Source organism: Melospiza georgiana, chromosome 2 (assembly GCF_028018845.1).
Source record: "Melospiza georgiana isolate bMelGeo1 chromosome 2, bMelGeo1.pri, whole genome shotgun sequence".
Classification (NCBI taxonomy): Eukaryota; Metazoa; Chordata; class Aves; order Passeriformes; family Passerellidae; genus Melospiza; species Melospiza georgiana.
Window position 1 is genome coordinate 27782404 of NC_080431.1, and position 19463 is coordinate 27801866.

General features: G+C 35.9%; 1 protein-coding gene across 1 annotated transcript in view; it reads left to right on the forward strand.

Moving 5' to 3' along the window:
* NALF1 (NALCN channel auxiliary factor 1) overlaps window positions 1-19463 on the forward strand; it is a 431177-nt gene that overhangs the window by 400739 nt on the left and 10975 nt on the right. The window contains exon 2 of the mRNA XM_058045328.1: window positions 18883-19054. Coding sequence (XP_057901311.1) covers window positions 18883-19054 — 172 coding nt within the window. The remainder of the gene's footprint in view (window positions 1-18882; window positions 19055-19463) is intronic.

The window sequence follows — 19463 nt, forward strand, 5'->3', positions numbered from 1 at the left end:
AGTCTTTGTCTTTGACTGATCCTCTGGCCAGATCCTGTGGCTCACCTCTCTTTTGCAGGGTTGGAGTCTCCCACATACACATGTGCCAGGGGCGGTTTAGATTGGATTTTACAAAAAGTGTCTTCCTTGATAGGGTACTCATGCACTGGAGCAGACCCTGGAAGTCTTCAAAAACTTCTAGATATGGTGTCTAGAGACATGCTTTAGTGGTGGACTTTGATGCTCTGACCTGAGTTGATGATCTGATTTGATGACCTTGGAGGTCTTTCCTTATTCTTAATTATTCTATGAATCAGTTCTACATGCTGCTTTGAACCATTACTCTTTCCCTCAATTCTGCTCATGTTCTGAGCTTTTCCTCTCCCTAAAACTCAGAGGAATCTTCTGGCCTCTTGCTGTCCTTTGATATTCTAATCCAAAATTTCCCACAAACAAGATTTTCATGAAGATTGATTAATGCAGACTCTTTCCTTAAATATTTTTCAGGTTATTGCTGGTCCACAGAGCATAAAGATGCAACATGGGACCAATTAGGTCTATAAGAAAATAGTGCCTAAATGCCTTTAATCCTCAATAACAGGAGTGGCTGTGAATAGTGAAGTTCCTGGTCCCGTAACATTCAAGAAAACAGTTTACTGAGAAATCTCAGTAAGTTAGATTGTCACTATTCTCCAAAATGAGGCTGTCTCACAACACTTCAAAATCAACTCCAATTACAACACCATGTAAGATCCCAAGTCGCCACATGTGTATTTGAGACTAACAGTTCTGGAAACAAATAAATTTTTTTATTACAATGTCGAGACTACAACAGTACAAACCAAACAGGATTTATCTACTTTGGCAAACTTCTGGGAATTCCACATGTCCTGGTCTTCTTACTTTGTGACCACTTTTCTTGTATCATTTTAACTGTATAAGGGCTGCAAGAATTATCAATTCTGTTACACTCAATGGGATTTTTGGTGTTTTAACACTTATAAAACCAGATGACAGTAAACAGATATTTAAAAAACTTTAAAAATTTAAAATTTACATTAAAATTTAAAAAATCAAAATGTAACTTCAAAAAAAGATTTTAGCTCTAGACTTGTCAGTAGTCTGCTTCATGGTTGGATTTTGTCCATTGCAGTTTATTTAAGTAGTGTAACTGGGCCCTGATTGCGACCAGGAATTGCGGCTCCTACACAAGTCTGTGAACAAATAATAATTAAATATGACTGCATTTAGTGCTAGTGAACAAGGAATAGAACTGAAAGCAAAATATGAAGTAAAAAAAAATATATCAGCTAGCACAGCATGGTTGGGAACTAATTTAGTATAGATAAGTCACTAAGAAGGAAAAAAGTAGACAGGGGAGATTGGCTAGGTTTCCAAGCAGCTTGTTAGTATTCATGAGAGTGAATTTTTAGTAATTATCATGACACACAGATAGTTCATAGCCTAGATGAAGGATTCTGTGTGTCAATCAGTAAAAATGTAATCACCCAAAAAAAGAGATGTCTGTGGCTGGTTTCTGAGATTAACCAACTTTGAAGGAATTTGGAACTTTTGAATTTTTAGAACTTTAATGGCAAAGGAGCACAGGAGCTTAATGTATTATTTTCCCCTTCTTCTGAAGAGGACGACTTTGCCTCTCCACTCAGCAGTTGTCAGGTCATGTCTGAAATACTGGGTTTGACTTTTTTTTCTATTATACAAAAAGGTTTGGACAGGCTAGGGAAAGTCCAGAGAAGGGCACAAAAATGATCAATGGGGAACCTGTCATAGGAGGAAAGGCAGAAAGTCAGCCTTGAGATGAAAAGGTTTAATGGAGACCTCATTACTATGTTCCAGTATTTAAAGTGTGTTACACTTGTTAAAGAAGATGGAGACTTCCCGTCATGGTTTAAGCCCAGCTGGAGATAAGGTACCGTGAAGCTGCTCACTCAGTCCCTCTCTCTGCTCCTCACACCAGTGGAATGGAGACCACAACCAAAATAAAATTTTTAGGTTGAGATAAGAACAGCTAGAAAATTAAAAATAAAGTAAAATACACTGGTAGTGGTAAATTATACCAATAATGACAATAAACAGGAAAAAATAGGTTGGTGCACAATGTAAGCACCACCTGATCAGAGCCCCCTTCCCAAACCCAGATCAGCCCCCACTTCAGGGTACCTTCTCCAATTTTATATTCCAGTCATGATGTTCTGCAGCATGGAACATCCCTTTGGATCACCTGTCTTGGCTGTGCTTCCTCCCAGTTTCCATAGCACACCTCCTCACTGGCAGAGCATGACTTAGGATAAACACAACTTAGCAAAAGACCAAAATATCAACCTGTGTGTTGTCAACACTATCCCCATTCAAAATCCAAAACATAGCACTGTAACAGTTACTGAGAAGAAATTACCTCTACCCTAGCTAAAATCAGGACATTTCCTTTTTTAAAAGGAGTCAGTTGGGAAAGACAAAGGGTAATGAATAAAAGTTACTTCTGGGGTAATTCCAGTTAAAAAGAAAAGGAAAATTTTTCACAAGAAAAATCAGCCCTTGGAATAATCTCACCAGGGAAGTGGGGAACACTTTAGATTTATCTGTTCAGGGTGCTGGGCCATGTTGTCAATTTTATTTCTAAGAAAGGCTGGACCAGCTGATTATTATCTATTAACATTTTAAGATAATTCCAGGCCTGCCATTGTGTAGATTAGCACAATGTATTAGCAAGGGTGAGATTCCTGGGATGAAGAAAAGCAGCTGATTGCTGAAAAAATGTATTTGGTTCTGTTTTTATCCCATTTCATATTCCACATTATATCTACAGCACAGGATGACAGACTATGCTGTCAGTACTGAATCCTCAAGATGTCTTTGATATTCATAAACACAGCATCTGAATTTCAAAAAAAAAAAAAAAAACAAAACCTGTCAATATGAGGAGAAATATAGCTTAATCAAAAGGAAAATTAGCTAGGTCACAGACTAACAGAGAAAGATCTGCAATTATTGTCTAGAGTGCATTTAGGAAAGAGGTATTTTGGAGTAGTCAAAGGAAAGCTACCAGACATAATGGGTTTTGATTAAGAAACAAAAATCAAAAATAAATGACAGGAAAACTTAAAAATAGCCGTGCTATCAAAGTTTTAAAGTGTCTAAATTCCAAACAAACTTAAAGTTAAAAAATAGCTTCTGACCTAATTTTAAATAAAGATCTGTTAATGTTTAAATAAATATTAATTAGTGTTTGTTGCTGCTAAAGCATTTGGATTACATTTTCTATGTTCTTCTGCTTTTTTTTTTCTCAGTCATTTCTGGGGAATGTCACACAGGAACTATGGTGTGTGCTTCTGATGTTCCAACTGGCCAGAAGCCATCTAAATGTGCAGGTTTGAGGTGCACAGTAACTTTAAGTCTATAAATTACCAGTACTGAACAAAAAGACATAAGACTTCCTTACTCCTCATTCCCAGTTATTCTCTTCTCCCATGCTTGCATTTCACAAGGCTGGATCAGAGATCTAATTCAGCTGAGAATGAAGTCAGTAAAAAAGACCCAGTTTTTAAAGGACTTGTGTTACAAAAAAGTTAAACATTTTTCCTTTTTAATTTATCCTTCAAGGTTTTTTTTTTTCCTTTATTAAGCATTTAAGTTCTCCTTTTGGTATATTAGACACATATCTTTTAACCTTTTTTTATTAAACAAAGTGGGTAAATTAGACCAAGCATTTCCAATGGCTGCCTATGTAGGTTTCCCGTTACCTTTGACAGCAAATATTAGTGTTCAGCCAACAAAGAGTAGAAGCTTACAAAGCCTTCTGAACCTGTAATTGTGCTTCGGACACACATCAATAAAGCCAACACATGATTTATTTACAGTTGTCTCCCACTGAAATTTGGAGTAATTTCCTAGATGGCAGCAGTCCACAGGACAGCAGTCACTCACAGGGCTTTATCAATTTGCCATCCCATCCACAATCTTATTCCCATGGTAGTCAGCAGTAGCCTGTGCACAGGAAGAAGCCAGAAATTTCAGAATAAGGCACTGTAAGGCATCCAAGCCACCTTTTGTGCATCTGCATTTTAAGTATCCAATGCTGTAACTTTTCAGAAGTCATGTAAGTGCCTTTACATATGCAGAGAAAAGCCTAAAATTTCTTCAAAAAGAGACCAAGACACCTCTGCAAAGTATCTAAGGTGAACCAAGTTTTGCACTCTGAAGGTCTCCAAAAATATTTTCTTTTAGAAAGTACATTCTGGCCTATCCTTGGAAAGATCATTTGCTGAATCTTAGTTTCTTGTTCTCGAGAAAATATTAATGTCTGACTGCCAATCTCACACATTACACGGAAAAATATTTCCATCTATTATTTCAAAAGTTATATTTTTCAATTTCATTACTCCTTTGACCCCCACTTCTGAACATAATACAACAAGCTCAGAAAATTGTCCCTCCCCTCTACAACATTTATAGATATTATTCTGTCACCATTTTTTTTTCCTGAAATTTCATAACTTAATCTTTCAGTCTTTCTTCAGAGGTCCCAATGACAGAAATGCTGCCATCTGTAATTCTTTGCCTCCCTTTTGCTGTGGGGTTATCTGTTTCTAGATGGAGTATTTCTGGTAGGCCCGTGGCACTGGCTGTGCAGGAGATTTTTTCTATCTCATTTCTCAGGTGTCGTAAATCTACTTGTCCTTTCCACATGCAACTGCATAGAGCTCACTACAGAGTAAGACACAGATCAATTTCCAGGATTGACACATTATACATAAAATCCCTGATGGTATACAATTAGACACAATTTTCTTCACAAAATTTCTTTTCTTTCAATTCTTCAACAGCGAATTTCAGCAAGTTTTCAGTTCAGCTGAAGTTTAATTTCTTTTTTTTTAACTTCATTGACTTTTTCTTTCAGTACACTTGTTTTCTTCTTGTTTAGCTTTCTTTCTAACGCATTAATGCATTAATGAGTATAACATTGAATATATATGAAAGTCTGAAACATCCTACTTTTAACCTTTAGTAGTGATGAAAATTGATTTTTTCCCTTTTGTTTTTCACTACTTATTTTTTGTACAGGACTGTATAATATCCTCAAAAATAATAATTTCATTTGTTTATTGCCTTTCTTTAGGGACTTGGTAAATGGGTTTTTGAAAACTAAATAAAATGTCATTAGGATCGCATTTTTATTTATATACTTTGGAAGGGTTTGAATTCATTAGAGAGAGAAATTACCTTTATAAAGATGAGGTTATTTACCATTTCTCACATCACCATCTACATTTAATTTTATTATTCCACTTTTAAATGTTGAGCAAACTATTTGCTTCCAGAAATGTCTGTGGCTTACTTGTCAGAGAGTTTCTGAATGACAGGGAATCATTCTGAAGTACCAAGTAAATTATTTTCTACTGTAAACGCTTCTAATCTAGGAATTTTTTAAATGGCAGACTGTAAAATTTCTGGTAGCATGTCTGATGTTTTACTCTCAGGCTCTTTGGTAGTCTTCCAACATTATCTTCTATTTGCTGAACAAGCTGTAGCAATGACAAATAAAAGTAAATTTGAAGGGCAAAATATTTTCCCTGATGCTACTGACCTATGCAAATTGTTGGATGTGTCAGCAAATAGTTACATTCAGACTTGACCCAATGTACCACAAGAAATCATCTAAGAAAAACTGCAATGGAGTAAATATTTTAAAATTAGAGAGAAAACAACACTTGTTCAGAGAGAAAAGGTTTCCACTACAACATCTTGCATAACTACCAGTTTTGTATAGTTCAGGCAAGCCCCTACAAAAGGAGGGGACAAATGTTCCTGTAAGGGCAAATTCAAATACATATAATGCCATAAAAACAGTGTGGCAGTGATGTAATATATTCATTACAAGCTCATCCTGTTTCATTTGTGTGTAACTCTTCTACAGTATCTTTGCAGAATACACAGTGTCTTTTTTGGTATTATTATTGCATACCAATCAGTGAAGGAATAAAAATGAATTATGGAAAGCACTGAGCCCCAAATCCTCTTATTCTCTTTAAGATGGTACCACATTTAACAGAGAGTCTCTAAAGGCTGTAAATAAATTGATACTGATATCTAATTTACAATAAGAATATAGTATTTTCAGAATAATGTCTAAAATTGAGATAGCATCGTATAATCCAACAGAATCAAATAGAAAAAAAAACTGTAGTAAAGACTGCATATTATGATACTGGGTTTTATTCGGTTTCCCATGAAAGTTCTTTATCAAGTAGTGAAAGGATTTTGATATTTCAGATAAAAACGTATATTTGGATTTAATACCTTCAAAGATGACAGAAATTGAGCAGAGGAAAAACAAGGAATATTTCTCTTTATGGAGAAAGCTGCTAGTACAGCCATTCACAGAGCAGCATCACAGTCATCATGTAATCAGATAAGATGAGAGGGTTTTGCTAGCTCAAAACAGTACCTAATATGACCTATCTGGAAATTTCCAATTTTCAGTCTAGCATAAAAAAGCCTTTTCTCTTCCTGGGAGGGGCATGAAGAACTGATCCCAATATCAAGCACTTTGAAGACAAGTGCCCTATGCATTGTATATACTATTAAAATCAGTTACATGTTCTGCAGAACTGTATAACAGTGCTGAAACCTGACCCTCTCCTCTCAGGCTGGAATCACTGAGATGTTCCTGGATCTTCTCTGGAAACTCTGAAAGCACAACAAAGTTTGAATGAAATATTTTTTCCTTCCAAAAACCTTCAGGCACTAAGACACGAGGACAGGTTAGGCTACTGCTAACACAGAAAATGCCTGGGAGAAATAAACAACCATTTGCATTTTAGAAATGCAGGATCAGAAAGGAGGAAAACAAGAAAAAAGTAGATAGGAAGGTAAAAGAACTATAGTATTCATATCTTCTTAACAACTGAGTGAAGCAAGTATACTCCCCTTAGACAAAAGGGAAGCTTTTATCAATCGGAAAGGCTACTGACATCACTTGTTTCAGAGACAATAAATGTGGCTTTATTTGTCTGATTGTATAACAGTTTTGAGTTCTGCACCCATGATTAACTTGTGATCTCACTCTTGAGCATGCAGTGAAAAACTGTGTACTCTATGAGCTCTCAAAGACTACAGACTATGGTAGCTGTCCCTGTTGACTATGTACCAATCCCATCATCAGAAAGTTCTTGAGACTTTTTTTTACTACTAAGTCTCAAATGTCATGCTCTGAATCTAAACTTTTCTCAAAATTATATCTATCTCCCCTTTTCCTAGAGAAAACCCTCTGGAGCCCCTCTTCCACTGTGTATAAGGCATGACCACTGATCTGGCACACAGAATTATGTAGAACTGACAGATCTGTCCTGTCTTCAATGGAGTTGTAATTCCATAACTTGTTTTTGGGGTTTTTTTTTTCTGATTGCAAAGATTTAGTGGCTTAAACTGATGAAGAACCATTACAAGTTTAGGAGATAAAAGATGTGTTTTAGATTTTAAGTGGCAAAACCAGATAGATTTAAGTATTTGAATAGGAGTTTCTAGTGTCAATAGCACTTGAAAAGTTCCATTTTAATCTCTGAATGTCAGCAAGATTATACAGTAATAATCTCTGATTTTAATATGGCTCTTAATGGTGGAGAATTTACCTGACAGAGGTTTGATTTTGTGTTTAACTGCATCAGGCATCTCTGTCTAAAGGCATGTTATGTAAGTGCAATGTTTAAATAACTTGATAGGGTCTTAGTTATCTTAAATTTATTTTACTTATCTTTATATATGAGCAAATGTAGCAGAAAGAATCAAAAATACACCTCAAATTCTCTCTAAGGTAAATCTCCAAGGTAAATCCAGTTGAAAAAAAAAAAAGAAATTAAAAGATAATTAATGAATTAACACCCGGTTGGTGAAGTAGAAACTTCAAAGACATATGGTTAGATTATGGAGAAAAAGCAGGAATTTTTTAAAAAGTAATATGAGTTTCATAAGGTGGTTAAAAGTTTGAAGTCTCATAAATACTGTGTTATATGGTGTAAAAGCTTTGACTGCTGAAGTTATAGATGGGAGTTGTTACTGGGGGCAAAGCTGTAGACAGTTTGCACAAATCCTTAAATAGACACATAATGCTTTGAAATCTTCTGTGAAAAGAGAAGTGAGATTTTGTTGCAGTCTCTATGCTGGTGATTATCAGATTGGCAGGTGAAACAGCACAAGGTATGTGAGAGCTGTTCTTTACTATTTTATCCCCCATGATGACAAGCATCATTCTGCTGCAGCAAATGTTTATTCCCTTGCAGAGCCACCCCAGACTAGAGAAAATCCTCTCTTGAGACACCTGCTCTTGGATGAGCTTATTCTTGAGCTTAATTGTGACCTCTTTGGAGAGCTGATTGTGCCCTTCAAGAAAATATGAATTATCAATTGCTTGGTCACAAGTTGTCATGGCTCTGATTGCAATGTCATATATACACCAATCTTGCCCAAATTTTGCTACTGGGGCTCAGCTTTTGGTGCAGCTGTGTGGCCTTAAACCAGAGCTGTGTGAGAAAAAACAAAAATCCAACTGTGAGAGGAAAAGTCTCCTTGAGAGCTGCTTTTCAGCTCAGCCGCTCACCCTCTTTGTCTGAATGTCTCACTTAAATTTCATTACAACAGCTTGCAACTCTGAGGTCTTTATATCAATCTGTAAATTAAATCTAAGTAGGAAAAATAGCACAAACTTTAGGATACAGAGTGTAACAATGTTGAATATTGCAGCGGAGTCTCTGGCCCTGTTCATGCATTCAGAATTGTCTAGAGAAAAAAATAGACAATCTGGTTTGCCTCTAGAGATTTTACAACATAATAAAGTTCTCCTAATCAGTTCAATTAACCATGATTAAAGTAAACTTGATGCAGTACAATATATCAAGTGAAAATATACTTGATATCTGTGATACAAATGATATTTATAGAAACTGCACCATAACAGGCTCCTCCCTTAGTTTTAAGTTCTGGGAGTCTTTTTTTCTTTTTTGTTATATTTCATGTTCTAAAGCATTTCTTACATCTGGTGTTTAAGAAATTTTCTGCTTTCTTCTGGATTCATTAGCTCCTTGTCTTTAGATTTTGTCATCTTATTTACTGAATTTTCATAGAATCAAGAATTAGGACAGAGAATGTGCTGAGATCAATAACTACCATGTGGGTTATTGAGTCTGACTCCCGACCCTGCAGAGGACAGCCCAAGAATCACATCATGGAGCATTGTTCTTGAACTCTGTCAGGCTGGTGCTTCCCTGGAGAGCCTGCTCAATGCTCAACTACCCTCTGAGAAAAAATTTTTTCCTGATATCCAACCTAAACCTCCCCTGACACAACTTCATGCTGTTTCCTCAAGACCTATCGCTGCTCACCTGAGAGAAGAGATCTGCACATGTCCGTCTACTCCCTGCATGATCAAAATGAAAATTCAATAGTGAAGTTGAATAAGTCTTATGCTTAAACAAGCTATAATTCCAAATGGAAAGAGAAATTTGAGGCATAGGACACTTTTTCTGTGTGTATGTTTATATCACCTTATAGCAAGTCCCCTCATCTGCCAGGAGTGTGCAGTGGCTGTTGCAAGTTGATTGGAAGCCCTCAGAACCCATAAGAGATTCTCTCTTCTGAGCAATGGTGGAGATCAGTAGGCAGTAAAAATCAGATCCTTAATTTGAGAAAGCAGAGGATATAAAGACTCTCATTGTGTCGTGCACACACCGTTAATCAGTGGTTTCAATCTTCTGAATCCTGTCATGGTGAGCTGATTTATACAGCCTACCCTCACTTCAGAAATTATGTAGAGCAGAGTTGAACAAAAATACTTTCCAATCTTAACAGATTGGTTCATGAATTCAGATGTAATTTTAGAAGGCTGTAAAACTTTAAAAGAGTCTCTTGACCATTGTGAGCTGACTTGAAATCAGTAGATCTTAAATTTTCTGGGGAAGCTGACCAGACATTTTAGAGATTATTATTTTGTTTTATTCTTCATAATTTGAACATTCTAATATACCTTATGATTAGATGGAGTACTATTAAGCTCACAAAATCAAAGACTAGTGTCTCCCTTTTTTTTAACAGACTGCTTATTTCCATAATGAGTTATTTAATCTTCAGTTTTCTTTAAGCTCACCCAAAGGGATGTTTATGATCTTCAAAAGAAAGTCTCTTTACTATATTAAGTAACAGCTAAAACTGAATTCTGATACAGCGGATGAGTTCAGGTTTTAGGGCATTATAAAACGACAGTGTAGTTAATCATCATGATGATTTCAGTTGATTGGATGGCTAACCACCAGAAAGACAGGACTGGTGGATCATTTTTTTTTTACATTTTTGCCTTGCAGAAGCTTGATTTATTTTGGCAGATAGAAACATTATAGAGCTCCCCTATATAAGTATATACTTTCTCCTTAAATTTACCAAAGTGGGACATTGATACCATCTTCTCTGCAGTAATGTCTCCTGAAAAAGAGGAGACATCAAATCAAAGAAACACATTTCTATTAGGAGACAACGTATTTGCATCTTTCAGTTCATCATTTCCAAGATAAACAACAAAGATATGAGCAGAGCAGCTTGCTATTCCACATCTGTACTTCATTAAAAGAAATCTTGTTACATAGCATATGAACTGAAGCTGAGATTAACAATATTCTGGCAAAACAATTTCAAGCTTGGTTTACTTTTTTTCTATGTTCAAAATAAATAGCATGTGCATCTTTCACATGAAATTATTCACATAAAAATTATTCATATTTATTCATATAAAATAGGGAAAGAAATTAGTTTGTCTATTTAATTTAGGAGATACAAAAAGTTTTTGGTTTTAACACCATAGTTTGAATTCTGTGGCATCAAGGTCTTCTGAATAAATATTATAATATTTATCTTATGATACTCCATCCATGCAGATACAGAAGATGTTAATTATAATGAACTACAAAAAAATCAAAGGTTAAAATATCAACAAAACAGATATTTTTGTTCCCAAATTACTGTAAATTTCAGGCATAAGTATGCATTATATGAAACAGATATTTTCATTTCCTGGTACAGTCTTATAATACAAGGAATTTTAAAAATGCACATAGAATTGAATAACTAGAAAATATAATGTCTGTTATACAGGAAATTTAGATTTATATGTTTTATTCATTCTGGATCAGATGTTTAAAAAATAAAAATGGAAATTCCCCAGAAAAAAAAAAAGGTGGGGGTAGGAGTGAGGGTTGGTGTGAATGCATATACAAAACAACTTCTCCAAAAATCAGAACATCTATGAATCAATATCAATAAATAAAATACACTAATGTGACATGTATTTAAATGAATGTATTATGAGGAATATTTTGGTGTACAAACAGAATGAGAATAGTTTATTTGGAACAAAATATTTGAAATCAAATGGAAAATAATTCCCCAGTCAAAATTATTTGATTTTGATGATGGTGAAACGAAATGAAAATTATAACTTCAGAAAAACAAAATCTCCTTTCAGAGACTGTTCCTATAAAATACCTTATTTTCAACAACCCATTTCAAGTATTTGAAAGCCACTTGTCATACTTTCCAACTACATGTAGTGAAGAATGTTAATCAGATGTTACCACTGATATTCATTGGCAAAGATACCTCATGGACAGTATTGTTCCCTCTTATCTGGTCACTGTTGCTGCATTATTTGTGTGCTTTGCCAGCCCTATCATGAGGCTGCCCAAAGTCTCAGAATGGGACTGGGAACACAGCCCAAAAAAAGAGAAATGCCAACAGCACTCCTGCAACTCTCATGGGTAGAAAGCTCTCTGTAAAAGCTGATTTTTATCCCATAGTACACATGCAAAATGCAGTCCTCCTGAAGTCAGACTGCCCTTAATGCTCAAAAATGACAAAGTTCCTTGGGGAGTCCACATTTGTAACACTACAGTTGTCAAACTTAATCAGGTTTTGTACCAGTTAGCCTTCTATATTTTGGTTACAAAGTCTATATAAAATGCACTTGTAAGCTATCTAACAGACATCTGTGCTTGTAAAACATGTTATCTCAGGTCCTAAAGCACAAAGCAGGCACTGAGACTGACCCAAGTATTTCCTAAGGAAGATGTGCTGTCTTTCAAACCAACACATAATACCCTGGTGATCTGAGAATAAAAACCTTTTAGAGGTTCCACTTCACAGATGTAGCATTGCTTTGCTGCTGTAAAGCACTCATAATATTTGAAATTACTTTTGCAGCAAAATGTTTATCACTGGGAGAAATAGGTGTGCTCTTCTGAGGTTCCTCATTGCTACATAAAATCCATAATTGCAATCTCATCCCCTTATTTCCTATATGTAGTGTTTAATAGATTCATCTTTTGCCCAGTCAGTGTTCAGGCACTGTTCTAAGTGAAGGAGTGAGCAACTTTATTTGTTGAAGTAAGGGTTTGAAAGGTTTTTTAGCCTTTGCCAGTAGCTTTTCTCCAACTCTGTTATTGGCAACACATGAAGTATTATTACTGCTCTTAATGTCTACATTTTGAGATTGTGGAATAATAAAAAAAAATTTAAAAAGAAAGCTAAAATGAAGCAAAATAATTTAGGCTGAAGCAGATACTTTAAAAATATTTCATAGAAATGTTGAAATGTTGAAGACCCTACAATACACACCATTATTGGCTGTGGTAATGTCACAGAATACCACAGAGACAATACATCAGGATCAACATCAACAACAACAAAAAAATAACCATGGTATTTAAACATATGGCCTAACTTTAAATGCACATATAATGCCTTTAAACAGTTCAAAAATCCGTAAGTCTATGAGTCAGGCAAATATTAGACACGTGAAATAGACATTATCCTCTGCATATAAGCAATATCTCCTGTACTACAATCTTTAGGGTTTCAGAAAGTCATATGCTCTAGCTGAAGCTGACAGGAAACAGATCTCACTGTCCATACACAGCTGATTCACTGTCAATGAGTAAACATGTACCAGGCACCACTAAGGTAAAATGTATCAAAACCTGAGCGCCACATCACTATTCATTTTTAAATGAATGCTGCTTCTCCATCCAGCTCTTCTGAAAAAGCTCAGTTTACATAACAGGTTATTGCATGAATATTCTTGGAAAAATTAATTAGTTAGTCAGTCACAACTTGAGGTACACCTGAGTATACATAAAAACTGCAGAATTTACTTCAAAATACTCACCAACTTTGAGAGAAGTTGAGCTGGAATCATGTCACACTTTCTGAAGGCAATACCTTTATTCCAATAAGGTACAATTTCCTGGTGTCAGTGAAAGTGTCACTGATCAAAACACCTCTCAAGTTCATAAGGGGCCTCTTCCTTCCAAACTGGTATGTGAAGTAATTCAGTTGTGCTCTCTTTGAAGACTTCATTATCACAGTGAGTAATAGATATGGTCACAAAGCATCAGTTAAAAGCAGTTAAAATTTATTTTGATTCAGAAAAAATTACCATTTTGAGAGAGAGAATTTCTGTTGTGACTCCCTCTTCCTACTTTCTTTTCCTCCCACCATCCTCCACATCTACACAGTAAGAGCTATTTTATGATTTTAAGTTCCTTTTTATGCAATTATTATGATAGCCCAGCCAAAACATCAAACATTTCCTCAGTGAGGAAAAAAAATCTTTTCTATGGAAAATTGTTGAAGTACTTCCTGGAAATGGCAGTCAGAAACAACAGGGGAAGGGACAGAAGTGAGTTGAATTCATCTCTTGAAAGCCAGGAAGAAATGGCATTTGTAGAGAATGAGACTGATTGAGCTTTTCCATTCTATTCCACTGACACCTCTCCTGCAGTGTGACTCAGATGATTAAGGCTACATGCTCAATCTGTTTTAGGGTATCCAATCTGAGCTTAGGGTATCCAGAATCACATGTATTGTGTGTGTATGGGTGAGTGGGAATGAGACAGGGAGGAAGGGAAACTGTGGGCATACACACATGGTACTTTATCTTCCCATTGGTTTTGCAGTCTTTGCAAGGAGAATCTTGGAATCATGGGATCATAGAGTGGCCTGGACAGGAGGGGACCTTAAAGGTCCTCTTGTCAAAATTAGTTTTGTGCAATTGCACAGCCAATTGGAACCCTACTAATGTATTGACCAGTGCTGTGGTCAGCCAATTTGCTCTTCTTCCCAGCCATTCTGTCCACACTGGGAGACAGCAGCTCCTGGTCCCTCTCTAGGTGATTAATGCAACAGTATTAACTAAGAACTCTGTCTGATTGCTTTTCAAGAGCAGAAAGAAAAACTCAGACACCTCATGTGTGATATGAGATACAGAATATCTGGAAAAAAATAAAAAAGGGACTGCCAGTCTCCACGCAGACAAAAATAAGTGTTCTTCCTAATGTCCTGAGAGAAAAAAAACAAAATGTGCCCTTGCAGTTTCTCAAAATTCTCCACACACACTCTTACTTTCTTCGTGTTAACTCTGAATCCTTTTATTATTTCTAATGATTTGACAAGTAGATGCAGTTCAATGTCTAGTTTGTTTGTGATGCTTTAATTCTTCAAATTTCTGAAGCTGGATATTTGTGTTGGGTTATTGGTCACTGAAATAATAAAATATTTTTTCTGCTTGAAACTTGTACAGTAGAAATAAAATGAATGCCAAATAATAAATTATTCGGCCCAATTGATAATAAGCTTTTATCATAATAGTGTTAATAATTTAAAACTACCAAGATATCTTTGATGATGATCATTCTAGATAGGCACTCAGACACATGAATATAGGTTTATAAAGCCAGCACTTCACGCACTTTTTCAAACATGTAATCTTATTTTTTTTTTCCTCCAGGTACAAAGTAAGGTAAATTTAATTTACTTAGGTGAGCAAAATTGCCATTAAATCCTTCTGAGATTTTATATCTAAGATTCTGTACATAAAACATTACTTTATTCTTATGGGATACTACCATCTTGCATTACAGTGTCTCATCTAATAGCCAAGACTGGATCTCTTTCAAATGCAGAATGTCTAAAGTTATGTTGATGGTAAAATGATGAGATATTTATATATATTCAGGTATTTAGTCTATGTATGTGGTTGCCATGATGTATTAATAATCCAGTTCATCTTAGTTCTTTCCCTTGTTATAAAAGAGTTAAAACAAAACCAAAAGAAAAACATGAGGGTTTTTCTGTTCTTTGAAATTAGTTTGCCAGGTATCTGTTAGGAACTGTGATATTTCAAAGGTTTCAACCACCTTATCATATCTTATTTATAAACCCATTATATCTTATTCATAAAAACATCTATTGTGTTTATAAATCTTTGAGTTTAGCTATTGGTGTTCTTTAAGAAAGAAAGGACTCATATTGAAGCATAGATTGTAAAGTGAACACCAAGCTCAATATACAGGCCAATGTGCATTTCACTGACAGTTTCATGCCTTGTTACATAATGCATGTTTTAAGTCTCTGAAAATCAGCATTTTGGACTTGCTAGGAGGTAGAGCAAAATTCCCAACCAAAAAAATCTATATTTTCCTGGGTAAAAGAAGGAATACTGGCCAAACAAAGGCTGTAATATCTGCTTTACTATTAGGAAAATATCAAGAAATTTCAGTTCCAGATTATGGGCTTCTACTAAAGCTAAAAAAGTCACCTCTCATTGTCCCTGAGACAAAAAAACATCAGACTGCTCTGGGTCGTCTTACTCAAATGGGTTAGCCAAGGGATTTATGCAAATGCCGTTGAGCAGAGTTATGTGGACAAATATGACATCAATTCTCCCACTTCTGTACTTCCTCCTGGGTAACACATATTTAAGCATGAATGTAAGATGTCTGTGTAAAACCTTTGAAAGTCCAGGGAGGGTAGGAGAGATTATTTGGGATGTTTGTTAGGGAAACAGGCATTTAAATAATGTCTGTAGCAGTGAGAACAGAGAGGGACCACTTTCTGGTCTACCAGCTAAACCAGCACAGTTCAACTATGAACACCTATATCGTTTTCCTTTTTCTCCAGAAGAAGATAAAACTGCTTACTGGATGCAGCTCTTGGCACACATCTTTTTTCCTGACAATGGCTCAGTACTCTCTGGAAATGTAGTAATTACCACAGGCCGAAGCTGTGAGGGCAGTGGGCAGACAGATAGACACCATGAAGGCACCTTGTCTAGAAGTCTATGTAGCCTTACTGTGTAAAACAGAGCAAAAGGGAATCAGAATATTAAAAATGTCAATATAGGTTATAGACACGCTTTAAATCAGCTGCAAGGTAAAGAAAATAAGGAAGGATACAGAATGGGAGGCATTCATCTGAGAAACAGATCTTAGGAACAGGTATACTCATGCACTCTTTAGAAATATGGACAATTCAAAAGTAATTTTGAGACAAAGCTGAGGACTTGTGAATCAGAGCAGGAAGATGATGTGTATGAATGGAGATTGGATATACAAAAATCTTCATAGAAGCCCACGATTGCATTATTTACTTCTGCTCCTGAATAAACATTTTCTGTCTTGCTTCAGTAGACACACGGTTTTGCTCATTTTCTTGTTACTATGTATGGTGGACTGTTCAATATACTTCCTAAAAACTGATTTACACTTTCAAATATGAGTCATAAATCGACTTACTTCTATTAGATCTATTTTATGAAAATGACATGTCATACTAAACAGGTCTAAGACCAAGAAAGAATCTCTTTGAATGTATAACTGTTACCAGACCCAGCATTCCTGCCTCCAAACAATTGACTATGATTACTAATTGAAAATAGAAAAACTATTGCTGTTTTTCACCTAACCTTGAATCCTGAGTGCAGTTTTGGGTATGGCAACATAAGATATAAAGTTGTTAGATAGCATCCAAAGGAGGGCAACAAAGGTGGTGAAGGGCCTTGAGGAGAAGCCGTGTCAGGAGCAGCTGAGGTCACTTGGTCTGTTCAGCCTGGAGGAGACTGAGGGGAGACCTCACTACAGTCACACTTTCCTTGTGAGGGGAAGAGGAGGGGCAAGCACTGATTTCTTCTCTGTGGTGACCAGTGAGAGGAGCCATGGGAATGGCCTGAAGCTGTGTCAGAGGAGATTTAGCTAGGAAAAGGTTCCTCACCCAGACGGTCATTGAGGACTGGACCAGGCTCCCCAGGGAAGTGGTCACAGCACCAGCCTGACAGAGTTCAGGAAGTGTGTGGACAATGCATATGGTGTGACTTTTGGAGATGGTCCTGAGCAGGGTCAAGAGTTGAACTCAATGATCCGTGGTATTTTCCAACTCAGTATATTCTGTGATTTTATGATTTATTGTTGCAAATGTCTGCAAAGCAACTGAAGCACCAGAAGTGAGGTCATGTAATTGACAGTGGGAAAACCACTTTCTGATTAAAAGTTTATTTAAGAACAAAAGATACACACATCTCCTGGTCCTCCTTCTCGTTAATCATTTACTGTGAATAAGAAACCTTAGTAAGCAATTAAAATTGAATTTTTAATGAAAAAAAAAATGTTCCACAGAATGCAGTAGGCAAAAACTGCTATAAAAAGATAATCACAAACCATAGATTAGTAATAAAGGTTTCATTTTATCACCTAGAAAATTACCACATACCTGCCACTGTTGAAAACAATCTAAAATAAAAGTTTGGTGATTCTGGGGCTACTACATGGATATTAATTATACAATTTAGGCTACTATTCATAGAATTATAACCACTGAGATGAAACATACTGAGATCAAACCAAACTCTAATCTAGATTGGTCATTTCAGGTGTCATCTTTTTGTAGCTTTCTCGGCTTAAGAATTTGATCTGCAGTTTCCTTTTCTATTACATTGTTCTTAGAAAGAATGGAAATGATGAGCTGACTATATTGGTTTTCAGTCTATGTTTAATTAAAAAGTAGTTTCCAGGATTTTCAGATAATTAAAAAATACAAAAAAGGAATTTTTTTTTTGTTATGTAACAACCTAGATAGCAAGTATCTAGACAGTAAATAATGTACTCCAAAACAGTTAAGTAGAAAATAAAATGGGGAAGAAGGAAATTTCTCTGTACTCAGTCACACAGGTTTTTATCACCTTTGTAGCCTGGTGTCCAACCTAATTTTACATGAAACATTTCCATGTACAAAAGAGTTTAATACTAATGACAAACATCATTGTTTGGAAGACAAAACGTAGCAAAAATTAAAATCAGCATGTGTATTTTACTTCTCTGTTTAAATGGTGACAATAATTGCAATAATCACAAGTCCTGCAGCCACGGCCATGCAGCATCAGTTGAGAGCATCTTTAAAATGTTCCTTCTAGCACCCAAATGTAGACTTAGGTTTTCACTGTGGCAGATTTATCCCCTAGTCTGCAGCTGTCGGTGTTCAGGTACCCTAATGCGTGTTTTAATGCTGTGGACTGGATAAGGTTTTATTTGTAGGGAAGCAGCACCATCTATTGCAACCTGATAGCTTAGCTCTAGATGGTATAAAGACAGGCTTGGCCTGAGCCCAGCTTTCAACTCTTTCTTGCAGGCAGTTTTATAAATTTGTCCTTGTGCAGCTTCAAATGAGATTAGGATCTCACTTGGTGAGATTTGGTGGTGCAGGGACAGGGCTGTGTTCCATGCTTGTACGCCTAATAAAAAGTCACATCTAAGAAACATAACTGTTTACAAACTAAGATAATAAAATAGCATGAGCCTAGTCCTAAATAACTGTTGCTTTTAAGTGACTTTGCTGGAGTTTTCATTTCTGAAGTGGGAGGACAGTCAAAAGTTAAGAGCATATTTTACCCAGGTGATATTCTCTCAAAATTTTCTTCCAAAAGCAGCATTAATGTAGGTGTGCAGTACAGTATGTTCTTCTAATAATGACAGTGCTATTGTCATCCATCTATATTTCTGGTTCTTCTCTTTTTTCCAGACTGTCTACAAAGCCTGGCTCTGTTCCCAGTATTTTGAAGTCACACAGTTTCACTGCAGCAACAGAATTCCTTGCAAGCAATACTGTTTGGAGGTTCAAACGAGGTGTCCCTTTATATTACCAGACAATGATGATGTCATCTATGGAGGACTATCAAGTTTCATCTGTACAGGTATAGTAGAGAAAAACCAATTTCACTTGTTTTCTTAAGTCTAAGTATCATGGATTTATCTCCAACTCTGAGACCCTAAAGGTATTCCACATCAGAAAGATTTCTTGGAGGTGCTAGGATTTGAGCTCAGATCTAGTAATGCACAGTTATGATATAGCCTGCCAGTCATCAGCTTTACAAAACAAGATTTCTAGAAAAAAAAATTATTCTGCTTATTTTTTACATTTAATAATTTGGTGAAGGATTTATTTTACTTCATGTCATGCAATACTCAGAGGTTGCATGTCATTCAATATTCAGAAAAAAAAAAAGAGAAAACATGCATCCAGTTTTTAGCATATTCACCTTTGTTTGCCTGCATTCTTATGCCAGATGAATCAAGAATCTGAAGCACAGCATTCAAAATTGT